At 36.6% G+C, this 18,664-nt stretch overlaps 1 protein-coding gene across 1 annotated transcript; it reads right to left on the bottom strand.

Moving 5' to 3' along the window:
- Positions 1-4,007: 4,007 nt before the first annotated feature.
- On the bottom strand, positions 4,008-11,705 carry LOC122449287 (olfactory receptor 51V1-like). Its single transcript, XM_043480819.1, has 2 exons — positions 11,681-11,705; positions 4,008-4,936 (listed from the first exon to the last, which is right to left on the bottom strand). The coding sequence occupies exons 1-2, from the start codon at positions 11,703-11,705 to the stop codon at positions 4,008-4,010; spliced, it is 954 nt and encodes a 317-aa protein (XP_043336754.1).
- Between the last annotated feature and the right edge of the window lie 6,959 nt (positions 11,706-18,664).

The raw sequence follows: 18,664 nt of genomic DNA on the forward strand, positions 1-18,664 counted from the left end.
AGCTATTAAAAAATCTTCTTTAATGATTACTGAACTGAACTGAATGATTACTTTGTCTCATCAAAATCCACCCCTTGAATATCTCCTTCTGGTCTACTATAGACATAAATATCTATAAATATATCCTTCTTCATGAAGTTATACTTATTAAGTATTTTATGCTGCCAAACTGGTGAGTCTCATGCCATGAAATATGTTTCTTCTGACAAATCTATGACTAGAGCATGCAATGTTATCCTTATCTTTTTTATTGTTCTTAAGTGTCCACTTAATTTCTTTGTATAAAGAGCAATTTGAAAATATCTTTTGTATTTGGCATTTCTATGAATGTTATGAACATAAAGGCAACTTTTAAACTTACTATAGATCACATTGTTCTAAAACTTACTCAATTATTTGATTCAACAAACAATTTTGACCTAGTAAGGATGGAGGTCTAAGAAACCTGGACAGAAACTATGGAGAAATTAAGAATTTTTAAATTATTATTATTTTTAAAATTTATTTTTGTCTATGCCTGGTCTTCATTGCTGTGAGGACTTTTCCCTCGTTATGGAAGCAGGGGTTACTCTCTAGTTGTGGTGCACAGGCTTCTCACTGTAGTGACTTCTCTTGTTGCAGAGAACACACTCCGAGGTATCAGAGCTTTAGTAGCTGTGGCTCTGAGGATCTAGAGTGTGGTCTCTGTAGTTGTGGCTCATGGATTTAGTTGCCTCATGGCATGTGGGATTTTCCTGGATCAGGGATCCAGTTTGTGTCTCCTACATTGGCAGGCAGATTCTTTACCACTGAGCCACAAGGAAACCCTGGAATTCTTATTATATTGGTTTCTAAATGTCTTTTTTTTTTTCTTCTTTTTTTTCTTTACTTAGTATTAAGCATTTTATTTTGTTCTTCATTAAGATTTTCATATCCTAATGAAAATATTTCATAGATAGGTTTCATTTTTCAAGCTCATCACTAATGAGTTAAAGCAATCAAATGTTTGCCAAGTATATCTAATAGAAAAAGCAAATTTCAATTTGGTATACAAAATGGTGGAAATTGGTTACATGTGAGAGTTCTGGAGTCAAATGAACTTGGTTCAAAATTTTATTTAGTCACTTCTTAAACATATGCATTGGAAAAACTTTTGCTGTCACAAATTAAGCTGTCTAACCTTTAATTATGAATAAAAATACGTGTCTTTGGGAACAAAGGATGGTGGTTGTCATTGTGTAATGTAACAGATATCTTTATATAATGGTCTTTACCTGGGATTTAGCAACTATTAAGGACTCAGTTATGGCCTTCATCTTTATTATTATCATTCTTATTTTTTTCATCATGCAAATCTTCGTCATGCCTGTCATGTTTGAGTAGTATTGTGCCTCACTTTTCAGATAGATATACATGTTCAGTGCAGTATTATTTATATCTGTAACTATTTCCATATCTATATATTTTGTGTCCATAATCAGATTTGTTAATGTTATATGATTTCATTATTTATACTTTTACAGTTCTTTGCTTGTGTTTTTAGCATTCAATAGAATTAAAATTTCCCACCGTGAATATGGATTACTGTGTAGCCTATTTCTCCTGTTAGAACTACTGAATTTTTATTTTAAGCTATGAGTAGCTAGACACTTCCATTTATTAACTAAATATTAAAACAAATACAATTTATTGGTTGATTGACCATTTAATCATGGTGAAATGTTTCTTTTTCTCTTGTAATGTATCTTGACCTATAGACTTAGTTTTGTTATTTTCAGCTATCTTTTTTTCTAATTCACTAATCCTACCTTCTGCTCTGTAACTCTGCCTTCCTTATTTACTAGGTTTCATTTTTGTGGCTTATAGTTTTATAATATCCATCTAATTCATTCTTCCTATCTCTTTGTCTCTCCATTTAATTTTAATTTTTAGTATATTTTGGTGAAATTCCCAATTTTCTCATTTATTTATTATTTGTTTCTCTGTTTCCTTGAGCATATTAAACACCATTACTTGAAAATTCTTGTCTAATAATTACAATAAAAAACTACTGTGTATTTGTTTCAATTATTTCTTTTTTCTCCATGTTCCTGTCTCTTGCCAAATTTAGTAATTTTTCTAGGGTGTCAGATTTGACATATAAAATTTTCTGACCCCATGGACTATAGCTTGCCAGGCTCCTCTGTCCATGGGATTCTCCAGCCAAGAAGACTGGAGAGGCTTGCCATTCCCTTCTCCAGAGGAGCTTCCCAACCCAGAGACTGAACACGGGTCACCCGCATTATGAGCAGATTCTTTACTGTCTGAGTCTCTGGAAAAGCTCCATTCAGCCAATATGTCCTGTGAAAATGACTGCATTATCAGTCTTAGTTTTGGGTTCTTCTTTCTCATCTGCAGTTAGATACTTATATCACCTGCCTCTGTCTCTCTCTTTTGTTGTTGTTGTCTTTTCTTGACTTTTAAAATTGGTTTTCTGCCAGGAAGAAAATTGTTCTTCTCCTCCTGCTTTATCCTCAGGAACAGCAGGTGACTGCAAATGTAGCTTTAGATAGTCCACTTTCTCTGTTCTCTGAAAGTTTCCTTTGTCATCCAATTGCTTCAGATTGTCTGTAATGCATTTTAACTTTTTTTAAAAGTAATTTATTTATTTTGTTCATTAGTAAATTTTACCTCTAGCTTCCGTTATCTGCTTATCTTGACTGAGTTATAATTTAGATTTCATATATATAATATTTTATTTACCTTGTTTTCACCTTTCAATATATTTGAAATTTATGCTTAGATAACTTTGCAACCACAAAATTATATATAGTCTTTAATATATATGAAAACTTTTGTGACTTCTACATATATGGAAAATCAGCTAAGTCAAAATTACACCACATTCATGAAAAATCCACAGAATATTCTTATTTAAACTGAAACAATGCATTTTCTTATATAAAACTTAAACAATGTAAATTGCTTCTTCTTCTGTTTGCTCTCTTTACTTTCTTATCAGAGTTAATTAAAGAGTGTGATATTCAGGCTTTTTAATACCAGGATATATGTGGAATTATTTTTAAATAAAAATGAGTTTCATATAATAAATATTGCCCCTCAGGAGCTTTTCATCTACTGTCATAAAACAGACACCTCTGTAATTAAATCAGTTAAGTGTTAGTTGCTCAGTAGTGTCTGACTCTTTGAGACCCTGTGGACTGTAGCCTGCCAGGCTCCTCACTCCATGGGATTCCTGAGGCAAGAATAACAGAGTGGGTTGCCATGACCTCTTCCAAAAGTCAATTAAAATATCATTTAAAAATCAATGAGCATCCCACACTACTCTGAATTTACTACAGATTGCAAATGTACGTATTTGGGGGTACTGGATAGGAAATGTACAAATGTGAGAGCTGATTCAATGTCCTTATTTATCAAACTTTTGCATTAGCTATGTAATGTAATCTATGAATATCATACATTTTACTAGATGGAATGGAATGGGCTCTCCAGACACTTTTGTTCAGTAATAAGTAGAAGTATGAATATCTCGATAGAGATGATTTGTGACACATAAAAATAATACATAAAATCTGTTTCTTCCATGCATATTAAACACATATAATAATTACATGAAAAAATAAAATATTCTAAACTAGAATTCAAAAAAATCATACATGTACTATAAATTGAGAAATTTGAAAATGCTCAATGGCACACTATGGAACATAATTCACTTCAGTTAACATTCTACTTAATTTTAAAATTAAGAAATAAGACAAATAACCCTTTCTCTCTCTGACTATAAGACCAATAAATTTTGCTCTACGTATTTCCCTGATTTTCAAAAACTAATGAAAAAAATTACTTTTTATATTCTTTGCAGGTTAATCATGTTAAATTTGCAGTATAAAACAGTGACAAAAGAAAGAAAATTACTATATATTTGCCTTTACCTGTTGAGTATTTCATATACAGTTATTGCTGCTAAAAGTCATTATTATTCATCTCTCTTGCAAATACTACCTTCCCTCCCCTAAAACACATTAACCTCTAGAACTCCTTTGCTTAATGAACCATCTCTGAATCCTGTTACGGATTTGTTGGGTCTTGATGCTGTAGATGATGGGGTTCATCAAGGGTGGGAAAAGGATGTAGATGTTGCCCATAAGGACATGGACCACAGGCGAGAGGTGCTTCCCAAAGCGGTGTACCATAGTCAGACCAATGATTGGAATATAGAAAACCAGGACAGCACAGGTGTGGGAGACACAGGTCTTCAAGGACTTGAGCCGCTCCTCTCGAGATGCAATAGTCAAGACAGAGTGCAGGATCAATGTGTAGGAGATGAAAATGAGCACTGAATCCAGAAGCAGTGTACAGATCACCAGAGCTAAGGCATACAAGCTATTGAAGCGGATATCAGAGCAGGCCAGCCGGAGTAGGTCCTGGTGCAAGCAGAAGGAGTGGGAGAGGACGCGGCGTCGGCAGTAATGGAAAAATTTCAGGCGGACAATGGGAGCAGTAATGAGCAGGAAACTCCTCCCTAAAATGACCATACCGATGTGGATGATTCTGGTATTGGTGAGGATAGATGTGTATCTTAGAGGATTGCAGATTGCAGTAAAGCGATCAAAGGCCATGGCGAGAAGGACTCCAGACTCCATGCAAGATAGCCCATGAACAAAGAAGGTTTGGGCAATGCAGGCATCCAGCCCAATCTCCTGGCTGAGCCCCCAGAGGATCCCCAGCACCGTGTGTGCTGTGGACAACCCCATGCAGAGGTCAGTGAGGGCCAGCATGGCCAGGAAGTAGAACATGGGCTCGTGCAGGCTCGGCTCAGTGCGGATCACATGCAGCACCAGGCAGTTTCCTGAGAGCACCATGGCGTAGATGCAGGAGAAGGGGATGGAGAGCCAGGGATAGTGCTGCTCCAGACCAGGGAAACCCGTGAGGAGAAAGGTCGAGTTACTGACTTTAGAACCAGGTCGGACAGACATCGATTTCCAGAGACAGTGACCTCTCAAGGAAAAATGACTGCCTTCAAAAAATCTCTGAAGTAACAGCTGTAATAAGAAATGGATTAGTACAGTAGCTCTTTAAATATACATCCAAGGCTTGTAGTTTTTCAGAAGCTAAGTATTCTCTGAAACAGAGACAAATTTATGCATATACATGAAACTTCCCTGTTATTAGATTTTTGGCCCCATCAGAGGCCATATCCACAAGGTCACCACCAATTTTTAGCTGAATGGTTCACATTACAGGCCTCAAATATGAAGGATCTTTTACTTTGCAAAGAATAATAATGTTTAAGCATGCAAAGTAGAAAAGGAAAACACATTTGGGTTGTTCACATGTAAATCCTGGTGAAATAAACTGCAAAGCACTGCTATTGTGTGGAGGATTAAACTCTGCTTATTACAAAGGCACTAAGTCATTTAAAACAGTCATTTATCAGTGATGTTGTCCATTCCAACACTCATGTTTCAGGGACTTAGTAAAAGATAAGTTTCACTCACAGGAGAGATGTTCTTGCCAACCTTGAAAATTGATTGTACTCTTTTTTCTTTTTCCACCTTGGATCACAGTGGCCTCTAGATTCTAGAAGAAGCAAGATTTATGCAGGTGCAAACAGTATAGGAGCCACTGGAGTAAATCCCAGATCCTGGGAGATGTTGAGGATGAGTGACGCAACATATAGTGCCAACGTCCCTTGGGAAGAATGGGAGAAAACCCATGGGGAGTGTGTTCACAGCAGACTTTTCACTTCACCAAGTTTTGAATAATGTTGCGAGTCAGTTCAGTTTAGTTGCTCAGTCATGTCCAACTCTTTGCGACCCCATGGACTGCAGCAGGCCAGGGTTCCCTGTCCATCACCGACTCCTGGAGCTTGCTCAAATTCATGTCCATCAAGTTGGTAATGCCATCCAACTATCTCATCCTCTGTTGTTACCTTCTCCTGCCTTCAATCTTTTCCAGCATCAGGGTCTTTTCCAATGAGTCAGTTCTTCACATCAGGTGGCCAAAGTATTGGAGTTTCAGCTTCAGGATCAGTGTTCCAATGACTCTTCAGGATTGATTTCCTTTAGGATGGACTGGTTGGATCTCCTTGCATTCCAAGGGCCTCTCAAGAGTCTTCCCCAAAACCACAGTTCAAAAGCATCAACTCTTCAGTGCTCAGCTTTCTTTATAGTCCAACTCTCACATCCATACATGATTACTTGGAAAAACCATAGCTTTGACTAGACGGACCTTTGTCGGCAAAGCAGTGCCTCTGCTTTTTAATATGCTGTCTAGGTTGGTCATAGCTTTTCTACCAAGGTGCAAGCACCAAGGTTGCAGTCACCATCTGCAGTGATTTTGAAGCCCCAAAATGTGGTCTCTCACTGTTTCTGTTGTTTCCCCATCTATTTGCCTTGAAGTGATGGGACCAGATGCCATGATGTTAGTTTTCTGAATGTTGAGTTTTCAGCTAACTTTTTCACTCTCCTCTTTCACTGTCATCAAATTTAAAAAAAAAGAAAACCAAATCTCACCCTGGGAAATTTGGAAAGGAGGTTTGGACAGAGAGATTCAGGAAGTTTTAGTAGTTTCCTTCCTCCCTGACTGATGTTTACATTTTATTTGAAGGGAAGCAGATATCTCTTATATAAAACAAGTTATTGCTATTAATATCAAATTTCATTTTATTTCCCTGAACTTCATCTACAAGCTCTCTTGTTCTTTTTTGAAAGCATGGCTTAAGTATTCAAAGAGTTGATGTGCTAGCTAGCAAATATAAAACATTGCTTAAAGTCACATAATTTTACATATGATTGATAATTCTTATAAGCCAGTTAAAATCAGAGCCTCTATTTTCATAATGACCATATTAAGGAACATTTTTTTTTTAACATTTACTATGTGCTAGGAGGGCTTCCCAGGTAGCTCAGCTGTTAAAGAATGTGGCTGCAATGCAGGAGACCCGGATTTGATTCCTGGGTCAGAACCATCCCCTGGAGAATGGATAGGCTACCCACTCCAGTATTCATGTGTTTCTCTGGTGCCTCAGATGGTAAAGAATTCACCTGCAATGCAGAAGTCCTGGGTTTGATTCCTAGGTTGGGAAGATCACCTGGGGGAGGGTATGACAACCCACTCCAGTATTCTTGCCTGGAGAATCTCCATGGACAGAAGAGCCTGGTGGGCTACAGTCCATGGGGTTGCAAAGAGTTGGACATGACTGAGTAACTAAGCGGAGCACATCATAACTTATTAAACTATTAATACTCTCATTATAATTCTGCAGTTGAAAATATTTAGTTCAGCAAAAAATTACCTAGGATATATTGAAATCTGAAATACAACTGTACACTTTATCTTCTCATATCTCATTCATTCGAAAATATCAAATAATATCAGCTATTTGAAATATGAAATATAATCTATTTTGCTATCACTAAGGTTTCAGAATATTTTACAAAATATTAAGTCCTAGGGATCCTGTTGCGGCTCAGCCAGGAAGTCAACCTGGATGCCTTTATTGCCCAAACTTACTTTATGCATGGTCTCTCCCTCACACAGTCTGGAGTCCTTCTTGACATGGTTTTTTATCATTTCACAGGAATCTGTATGTATGTAATCTGTATGTATGGGATATACATCCATATTAACCAACACCAAGATCATCAAAATCAGGCTTGGGATTTTAATTAAGAGTTTTATGTTCATAATTAGGAGTTTTGTTTTCACTGCTCCCATTATCCGTCTGAAGTTTTTCCACACTGCCATTCTTACATACTTTCATTGCTTCTGTCTCCATCAAGACCTGCCGAGGTTTCCTGCTCTGACATCTGCTTCAACAGTTTCTATGCCGTGGCTCTGGTTATTTGTACTCTTTTATTTGATTCCATATGAATTCTTGAGTCCTACATTCTGATCCTGCACTGTCTTGGCTATTCCATCCCAGGAGGAGTGGTTCAGGTCCTTGCAGACCTGTGTCTCTCACATCTGTGCTGTCTTGCTTTTCTATATTCCAATCATCAGTCTGACTATGGCGCACCGCTTTGGGAAGCACCTCTCTTCAGTGGCCCGTGTCCTCATGGGCAACATCTGCATCATCTTCCCAGCTTTGATGAACCGCATCATCTACAGTGAAGACCCAACAGATCCGTGCTAGGATTCGGAAGTGGTTCTCTATGAAAGGGAGTGAAACATTTTAAATCAAAAGCTGGTTAGTTTCAGAAAACTTTTGGCAAAGAAAGAAAGTATATTGAACATTAAAACTTTATATGACATGCCATTATCATGTGAAAAATTTCAAGATTTATGAATATCAATAATGGTAAAAACCCTTATTTCTAAATTTACTCATTAAGTATAATGTTGAAAGTTCTGATCATAGATTTATTCATCAGAGATCCCTATCATTTTTGTCTAGGAAAAGGTAATATTTACAATTGTCCAGAAAAAAATCACCTCTTGGTATGACTGCCTTGATCAACTTAGAAGTTACAACTGGTTTCTAAATTTAAGTGATGTTTTCAGACTGGTTCACTCATGAGCTGTTCAAAAGCACCATCAGCCTTCTCTTCTTATTGAAGCATCAATTGATAACTTTGTATCTAGCTTCTGGGAGGAACTTTTATCACTATCATTTTTACATCTATAAATGGCTACCAATCTCACAATCTTAATTATAGTCATTGATGTCCTTTAATTCTAAGACTGCTGTCTTTTCCAGTTCTGCATAAATGCCCCATTTAAAGTGAAAGAGGAGAGTGATAAATTTAGCTTAAAACTCAACATTCAGAAAAGTAATATCATGGCATCCGGTCCCACCACTTCATGGCAAATAGATGGAAAAGAAATGGAAACACTGACAGACTTTATTTTTGGGGGCTCCAAAATCACTGCAGATGGTTATTGCAATCATGAAATTAAAAGACACTTGCTCCTTGGAAGAAAAGCTATGACTAACCTAGACAGCATTTTAAAAGCAGAGACATTACTTTACCAACAAAGGTTCGTCTATTCAAGTCTATGGTTTTTCCAGTAGTCATGTATGGATATGAGAGTTGAACTATAAAGAAAGCTGAGCGCTAAAGAATTGATGCTTTTGAATTGTGGTGTTGGAGATGGCTCTTGAGGGTCCCTAGGACTGCAAGGAGATCCAAGCAGTCCATCCTAAAGGAAGTCATTCCTGAATATTCATTGGAAGACTAATGCTGTAGCTGAAACTCCAATACTTTGGCCACCTGATGGGAAGAACTGACTCATTTGAATAGACCCTGATACTGGGAAAGATTGAAGGCAAGAGGAGAAGGGGATGACAGAGGATGAGATGGTTTGATGGCATCACCGACGTGATGGACATGAGTTTGAGTAGGCTCTGGAGGTCGGTAATGGACAAGTTAGCCTGGCATGCTGCAGTCCATGGAGTCTCAAAGAGTCAACATGACTGAGTGACTGAACTGAACTGAACTTACCTACTTTATTGAATCTTATTTTTCTGTATTTGTTTACCAGTAAGGCACAAAGTCTTTGGTAGAATCATTTCATACTGATGGAGAAATATGTCACTCTATAATCAATATGAGGTGAGAAGATAAGCCATTTGGGAAATCAACGAAGCCTATTCTGTACTACAAACCCAGTAGAATTGCCATTCATGAGGCCATTCTCATAAGGGAGATGATATTGTTGTCTTTTTTATTGCTAGCAACAAATCATCTTCATTATCCTTATCCTTATTACCAAATTGGAAGAAATACTAACAAATATGCTATTAGATGGATCTTCCCTGGTGTTTCAGATAGTAAAGAATCTGCCTGCAATGTGTGAGATGCAGGTTCGATCCCTGGGTCAGGAAGATCCCCTGGAAAAAGAATGGTTGTGAAGGTCCCCTGGAGAAGGGAAAGGCTACTCATTCCAGTGTTCTGGACTAGAGAATCCCATGGACTGTATAGTTCATGAGGTCACAAAGAGTCAGACATGACTGAGTGACTTTCACTTCACTTCACTTCACCCACTCCAGTATTCTTGGCTGGAGAATTCCATGGACAGAGGAGCCTCTCATGCTACAGTCCATGGGTCACAAACAATTGGACAGGACTGAGCAACTAACACTTTGACATTCATGATACTAGATAAAGCAAATCTTGATTACTTTCTAGACCTCTGTCAATGAATTTGTTAGACCAAAATTGGTAAACATTACATCTCCTTAAAAATTTCTCCAAATATTTCCACTCAGAACCACATCCCCTATTCTGTACCAGAGACTCTGAATTAGTCATTTCATTACTTAATCTTTATAGCATGCATTCTGAACAGGCAATACTATCTTTGACACAAATGTAAAACATATTAAGGCACAACAGATATGAAACAAGCTAACTAGTTGCAAATAAATAAGTACACACACTGTTGTTCTGTTGCCCAGTCATGTCTGATTTTGTGATCCCATGAACTGTAGCATGCCAGGCTTCCCTGTCCCTCACAATCTCCCAAAGTTTGCCCAAGTTCATGTCCATTGCATCAATGATGGGGTCCAGCCATCTCATCCTCTGATGCCCTCTTCTCTTCCTGCCCTCAATCTTTCTCACCATCAGGGACTTTTCCAATGAGTCAGTTTGTTTGCATCAGGTGACCAAAATACTGGAAATTCAGTACTTTATAAATATACACAGTATCTTATAAATACACACTTTAAGTATTTATTACATAATATTTATGTGTGTATTAGACATACACATTCAGTACTTTTAAATATATACATTGCTGCTGCTGCTGCAAAGTTGCTTCAGTCGTATTAAGGGCTCTTAAATTTCACTCTTAATTAAAAATGTTTAAAATAGAAAAAGAAGAGTTGAGGAAGAACTGTACATAGAGAAAATGTGAGTTTGTTCTTAGATTTCTTTGGAGTCTTATATTTTGGAAGTTAAAAAAAAAAACTGAACAAATCACAAATGGTGCAGTGGACTAACAATAAAAATCTTCAAGGGTAGCATGGCATCCAGTTCACTATATCAGATTCAACTTTTCTCCCTACTTCTCAGTAAAATTTATTTAAATGTACATCAAAAGATAAACGTCGACGCCTCACACCCACCCCTGACCCTCACCCGGGCAGACAGTACTTGTTAGTGCCCATTTGGCCTTGTGACACACGGCGGCCTGGGCAAGATGACCCTCCATTAACCTCAAATCTCATTGTCTTCTTTATAATCTGTTTTACATGTGGGTCACTAGGGTATTTATTCTCTCCTGTGCAACCTTAATTATGGCTTTAATTCTTTCTTCCTGAGCTCAGAGAAAGACTTCCCATTTCCCTATTCAAGCTAATACTCAAGCCAATCTTTTATACCTTGTATATGAAGTCACCTTGGGTCCCTCATGTTTAAGATCTTATTACTTCAGCCTCATACAGTACAAAAAGCAGTCTTTCTGTTTTCTCTCTCACCCAAGAGGATTCTTGCCTCCGAGAGCTAACTTCCTGTTCTTGTGGCCCCTCTCATTTCACTTTAATAAAAACAGCTGTTACCTCTGCAAAATAAGTAAATAAATAAAAGTTTAAAACAGAAAAAGTAGAAGGATATAATAGACCTGAAAACACTGTGAACCAATTCAAATAATTAAGATTTATACAATTTTCACACAGCAGTAGGATACAAATTCTATTCAAGTTCCCATAGACTGTAAACTAGGAGACTCTGAAACACAGCCAGGGACAGACATGAAACAAGGTGCAAAGACGTCATGGTCTAAAGGTATGGACATCATACAGAGTCTGTTCTCTTATCTCTATGGAATTATGTTAGAAATTAATATCAGATCTACTATATCTTTCTACCGGGGAAGGAAACGGCAACCCACTCCAGTATTCTTGCCTAGAGAATCCCGTGGACAGAGGAGCCAGGTGGGCTCTGTCCCTCGCACAGAGTCGGAGGTGACTAAAGAAACTTAGCATGCATGCCTTGGAGAAGGAAATGGCAACCCGCTCCAGTGTTCTTGCCTGGAGAATCCCAGGGACAGAGGAGCCTGGTGGGATGTCATCTATGGGGTCGCACAGAGTCGGACACGACTGAAGTGACTTAGCAGCAGCAGCAGCAGCATATCCTTCTACTTCCCTTTATACTCACTCTATTAATTTTTAAGAGCTTGATATTGAAACTCCAACTAAAAATCATGTTTACTTAAAAACAAGAATAAGAATCTGTAGGCTAATATTTAATGTTAATTTCCTGGTTTTTATCATTGAAGTCTGACTGTATAAGTTGTTAATATTAGGGAAGCTGAAGGAAGGGTAAATGCTTTCCTTTCTGTCCCAGTTTTACAGCTTTCCTGGAATTCTCAAATTATTTCTAATAAAAAATTTTTTATAAAGAACAGAGACCTAAAAAAATATATACATATATATAATTTTAATATATAGTGGAACTGTATATAACCTTGTTCTTTATTTTCAATGTCTCCTGTAAATGTGTTATCATACTTTCATAATTAAAAAAATAAAAATGAAAATAAAACTTATGGAAATAGGACCTATAAGAAGAGGGATGGGATAGGGAGGGAGGTAGGAGGAAGGGTTTGGGATCAGGGACACATGAACACCTGTGCCTGATTCATGTCAATGTATGGCAAAAACCACCACAATATTGTAAAGTAATTAGCCTCCAATTAAAGCAAATAAATTAATTTTTAAAAGGACAAACTATAAAGAAGAAAATTAATTTTAAAAATGAGTTCAAACACCTTGATAATAAGGAAAACCAGAGATTGAAAACGTGGAAGTTATTTCCATTGTGTAATGAGACTATATTGTAAATGGAGCTGTCTTAAAATATATATTTGATAATTTATTTCTCTTTACTTTGTGAACTGAAATGAATCACCAATTCAAATAAATGGGAAAGAAACTTTTATTCCATCTAATTTATAGTGAAACAGGTACAGTTTTAAACAACAATGACTGCTTGCAAATGAAAAAAGATTTTTCATAGGTTGTTGTCATAATTCCCTTCAAAGAATGGAAATAATAAGAGACTCCCACTATAGCATGAGAATTTCATGTTATTTCTTTATTTATTAGTCAATGAAATGAATTGAGAAATTAATTATAATGTTAAACTGTGATGGAAGAAAGCAATATTCTTATTTATACCAAATATACTATAATTGCAAAATACAGTAATTTTTTCCTAACAACTTGTTAAAATTATAAACTTTTATCAAGTAGCACATTCTGAAAATAAATCATTTACTTTAAAAAATGCCACTAGAAAGTAAAATAGAAAGACAAATCCTATCAACAAATGTAGAACTTCTAGGTATTAAAGTGCAGAAACACATTTAGAAATCATTAACACTCTGATAATTGTAAGAGCATCCACTTGAGGAAACAGAACCACATTCTCTACTCTATTTAACTATTTTAGTCCTCCTAAAAAAAGTCTACAGTTTCAGTGTGACTAAGTTACAACACTTTTAACTTACATTCTTTTATATAGCCTCTGAGGCAGGTTAAACAAGAAATAGAAAAAAAATTAAAGAGTAGTTTTTTTTTTTTTTTTTGAATGACTAAAATTATCTTTATTTTCAGATGCATAATCTTTTTTTTTTTTTTTAATTAGTTGGAGGCTAATTACTTCACAACATTTCAGTGGGTTTTGTCATACATTGATATGAATCAGCCATGGAGTTACATGTATTCCCCATCCCGATCGCCCCTCCCACCTCCCTCTCCACCCGATTCCTCTGGGTCTTCCCAGTGCACCAGGCCCGAGCACTTCTCTCATGCATCCCACCTTGGCTGGTGATCTGTTTCACCATAGATAATATACATGCTATTTTTCGAAACATCCCACCCTCACCTTCTCCCAGAGTTCAAAAGTCTGTTCTGTACTTCTGTGTCTCTTTTTCTGTTTTGCATATAGGGTTATCATTACCATCTTTCTAAATTCCATATATATGTGTTAGTATGCTGTAATGTTCTTTATCTTTCTGGCTTACTTCACTCTGTATAATGGGCTCCAGTTTCATCCATCTCATTAGAACTGATTCAAATGAATTCTTTTTAATGGCTGAGTAATATTCCATGGTGTATATGTACCACAGCTTCCTTATCCATTCATCTGCTGATGGGCATCTAGGTTGCTTCCATGTCCTGGCTATTATGAACAGTGCTGCGATGAACATTGGGGTGCATGTGTCTCTTTCAGATCTGGTTTCCTCAGTGTGTATGCCCAGAAGTGGGATTGCTGGGTCATATGGCAGTTCTATTTCCAGGTTTTTAAGAAATCTCCACACTGTTTTCCATAGCGGCTGTACTAGTTTGCATTCCCACCAACAGTGTAAGAGGGTTCCCTTTTCTCCACACCCTCTCCAGCATTTATTGCTTGTAGACTTTTGGATAGCAGCCATCCTGACTGGCGTGTAACGGTACCTCATTGTGTTTTGATTTGCATTTCTCTCATAATGAGTGATGTTGAGCATCTTTTCATGTGTTTGTTAGCCATCTGTATGTCTTCTTTGGAGAAATGTCTGTTTAGTTCTTTGGCCCATTTTTTGATTGGGTCATTTATTTTTTTCTGGAATTGAGCTGCAGGAGTTGCTTTTTGTATATTTTTGAGATAATCTTATGTCTGTTGCTTTGTTTTGCTATTATTTTATCACCTAATCTGAGGGCTGTCTTTTCAACCTTACTTATTAGTTTCCTTTGTGTGGCAAAAGCTTTTAAGTTATTGTCCCATTTGTTTAGTTTTGCTTTTATTTCCAATATTCTGGGAGGTGGTCATAGAGGATCCTGCTGTGATTTATGTCAGAGAGTGTTTTGCCTATGTTCTCCTCTAGGAGTTTTATAGTTTCTGGTCTTACATTTAGATCTTTAATCCATTTTGAGTTTATTTTTGTGTATGGTGTAGAAAGTGTTCTAGTTTCATTCTTTTACAAGTGGTTGACCAGTTTTCCCAGCACCACTTGTTAAAGAGGTTGTCTTTTTTCCATTGTATATCCTTGCCTCCTTTGTCAAAGATAAGGTGTCCATAGGTTCGTGGATTTATCTCTGGGCTTTCTATTCTGTTCCATTGATCTATATTTCTGTCTTTGTGCCAGTACCATACTGTCTTGATGACTGTGGCTTTGTAGTAGAGTCTGAAGTCAGGCAGGTTGATTCCTCCAGTTCCATTCTTCTTTCTCAAGATTACTTTGGCTATTTGAGGTTTTTTGTATTTCCATACAAATTGTGAAATTCTTTGTTCTAGTTCTGTGAAAAATACCGTTGGTAGCTTGATAGGGATTGCATTGAATTTATAGATTGCTTTGGGTAGAATAGCCATTTTGACAATATTGATTCTTCCAATCCATGAACACGGTATGCTTCTCCATCTGTTTGTGTCCTCTTTGATTTCTTTCATCAGTGTTTTATAGTTTTCTATGTATAGATCTTTTGTTTCTTTAGGTAGATATACTCCTAAGTATTTTATTCTTTTTGTTGCAATGGTGAATGGTATTGTTTCCTTAATTTCTCTTTCTGTTTTCTCATTGTTAGTCTATAGGAATGCAAGGGATTTCTGTGTGTTAATTTTATATCCTGCAACTTTACTATATTCGTTGATTAGCTCTAGTAATTTTCTGGTACAGTCTTTAGGGTTTTCTATGTAGAGGATCATGTCATCTGCAAGCAGTGAGAATTTCACTTCTTTTCCTATCTGGATTCCTTTTACTTCTTTTTCTGCTCTGATTGCTGTAGCCAAAACTTCCAACACTATGTTGAATAGTAGTGGTGAGAGTGGGCATCCTTGTCTTATTCCTGATTTCAGGGGAAATGCTTTCAATTTTTCACCATTGAGGGTAATGCTTGCTGTGGGTTTGTCATATATAGCTTTTATTATGTTGAGGTATGTTCCTTCTATTCCTGCTTTCTGGAGAGTTTTAATCATAAATGAGTGTTGAATTTTGTCAAAGGCTTTCTCTGCATCTATTGAGATAATCATATGGTTTTTATCTTTCAATTTGTTAATGTGGTGTATTATATTGATTGATTTGCGGATATTAAAGAATCCTTGCATTCCTGGGATAAAGCCCACTTGGTCGTAGTGTATGATTTTTTTAATATGTTGTTGGATTCTGTTTGCTAGAATTTTGTTAAGGATTTTTGCATCTATGTTCATCAGTGATATTGGCCTGTAGTTTTCTTTTTTTGTGGCATCTTTGTCTGCTTTTGGAATTAGGGTGATGGTGGCCTCATAGAATGAGTTTGGAAGTTTACCTTCATCTGCAATTTTCTGGAAGAGTTTGAGTAAGATAGGTGTTAGCTCTTCTCTAAATTTTTGGTAGAATTCAGCTGTGAAGCCATCACGTCCTGGGCTTTTGTTTGCTGGAAGGTTTTTGATTACAGTTTCGATTTCCTTGCTTGTGATGGGTCTGTTAAGATCTTCTATTTCTTCCTGGTTCAGTTTTGGAAAGTTATACTTTTCTAAGAATTTGTCCGTTTCATCCAAGTTGTCCATTTTATTGGCACAGAGCTGCTGGTAGTAGTCTCTTATGATCCTTTGTATTTCAGTGTTGTCTGTTGTGATCTCTCCATTTTCATTTCTAATTTTGTTAATTTGGTTCTTCTCTCTTTGTTTCTTAATGAGTCTTGCTAATGGTTTGTCAATTTTGTTTATTTTTTCAAAAAACCAGCTTTTAGCTTTGTTGATTTTTGCTATGGTCTCTTTAGTTTCTATTGCATTTATTTCTGCCTTAATTTTTAAGATTTCTTTCCTTCTGCTAACCCTGGGGTTCTTCATTTCTTCCTTCTCTAATTGCTTTAGGTGTAGAGTTAGGTTATTTATTTGGCTTTTTTCTTGTTTCTTGATGTAAGCCTGTAATGCTATGAACCTTCCCCTTAGCACTGCTTTTACAGTGTCCCATAGGTTTTGGGTTGTTGTGTTTTCATTTTCATTCATTTCTATACATATTTTGATTTCTTTTTTGATTTCTTCTATGATTTGTTGGTTATTCAGAAGCGTGTTATTTAGCCTCCATATGTTTGAATTTTTAACAATTTTTTTCCTGTAATTGAGATCTAATCTTACTGCACTGTGGTCAGAAAAGATGACTGGAATGATTTCAATTTTTTTGAATTTTCCAAGACCAGATTTATGGCCCAGGATGTGATCTATTCTGGAGAATGTTCTGTGTGCACTTGAGACAAAGGTGAAGTTGATTGTTTTGGGGTGAAATGTCCTATAGATATCAATTAGGGCTAGCTGGTCCATTGTGTCATTTAAGGTTTGTGTTTCCTTGTTAATTTTCTGTTTAGTTGATCTATCCATAGTTGTGAGTGGGGTATTAAAGTCTCCCACTATTACTGTGTTACTATTAATTTCCTCTTTCATTCTCATTAGTGTTTGCCGTACATATTGCGGTGCTCCTATGTTGGGTGCATATATATTTATAATTGTTATATCTTCTTCTTGGATTGATCCTTTGATCATTATGTAGTGTCTTTCTTTGTCTCTTTTCACATCCTTTATTTGAAAGTCTATTTTATCTGATATGAGTATTGTGACTCCTGCTTTCTTTTGGTCTCCGTTTGCATGAAATATTTTTTTCCAGCCCTTCACTTTTAGTCTGTATGTGTCTCTTGCTTTGAGGTGGGTCTCTTGTAGACAGCATATATAGGGGTCTTGTTTTTGTATCCATTCAGCCAATCTTTGTCTTTTGGTTGGGGCATTCAACCCATTTACATTTAAGGTAATTATTGATAGGTGTGGTCCCGTTGCCATTTACTTTGTTGTTTTGGGTTCACGTTTATACAACCTTTCTGCATTTCCTGTCTAGAGAAGATCCTTTAGCATTTGTTGAAGAGCTGGTTTGGTGGTGCTGAATTCTCTCAGCTTTTGCTTATCTGTAAAGCTTTTGAATTCTCCTTCATATCTGAATGAGATCCTTGCTGGATACAGTAATCTAGGTTGTAGGTTATTCTCTTTCATTACTTTCAGTACATCCTGCCATTCCCTTCTGGCCTGGAGGGTTTCTATTGATAGATCAGCTGTTGTCCTTATGGGAATCCCTTTGTGTGTTATTTGTTGTTTCTCCCTTGCTGCTTTTAATATTTGTTCTTTGTGTTTGATCTTTGTTAATTTGATTAATATGTGTCTTGGGGTGTTTTGCCTTGGGTTTATCCTGTTTGGGACTCTCTGGGCTTCTTGGACTTGGGTGGCTATTTCCTTCCCCATTTTAGGGAAGTTTTCAGCTATTATCTCCTCGAGTATTTTCTCATGGCCTTTCTGTTTGTCTTCTTCTTCTGGAACTCCCTATGATTCGAATGTTGGGGCGTTTCACATTGTCCCAGAGGTCCCTGAGGTGGTCCTCATTTCTTTTGATTCTTTTTTCTTTTTTCCTCTCTGCTTCATTTATTTCCACCATTTTATCTTCTACCTCACTTATCCTATCTTCTGTCTCCGTTATTCTACTCTTGGTTCCCTCCAGAGTGTTTTTTATCTCATTTATTGCATTATTCATTTTTAATTGACTCTTTTTTATTTCTTCTAGGTCTTTATTAAACATTTCTTGCATCTTTTCAATCTTTGTTTCCAGGCTATTTATCTGTAACTCCATTTTGTTTTCAAGATTTTGGGTCATTTTTATTATCATTATTCTAAATTCTTTTTCAGGTAGATTCCCTATCTCCTCCTCTTTTGTTTGACTTGGTGGGCATTTTTCATGTTCC

This window comes from Cervus canadensis, chromosome 11 (assembly GCF_019320065.1).
Source record: "Cervus canadensis isolate Bull #8, Minnesota chromosome 11, ASM1932006v1, whole genome shotgun sequence".
Lineage (NCBI taxonomy): Eukaryota > Metazoa > Chordata > Mammalia > Artiodactyla > Cervidae > Cervus > Cervus canadensis.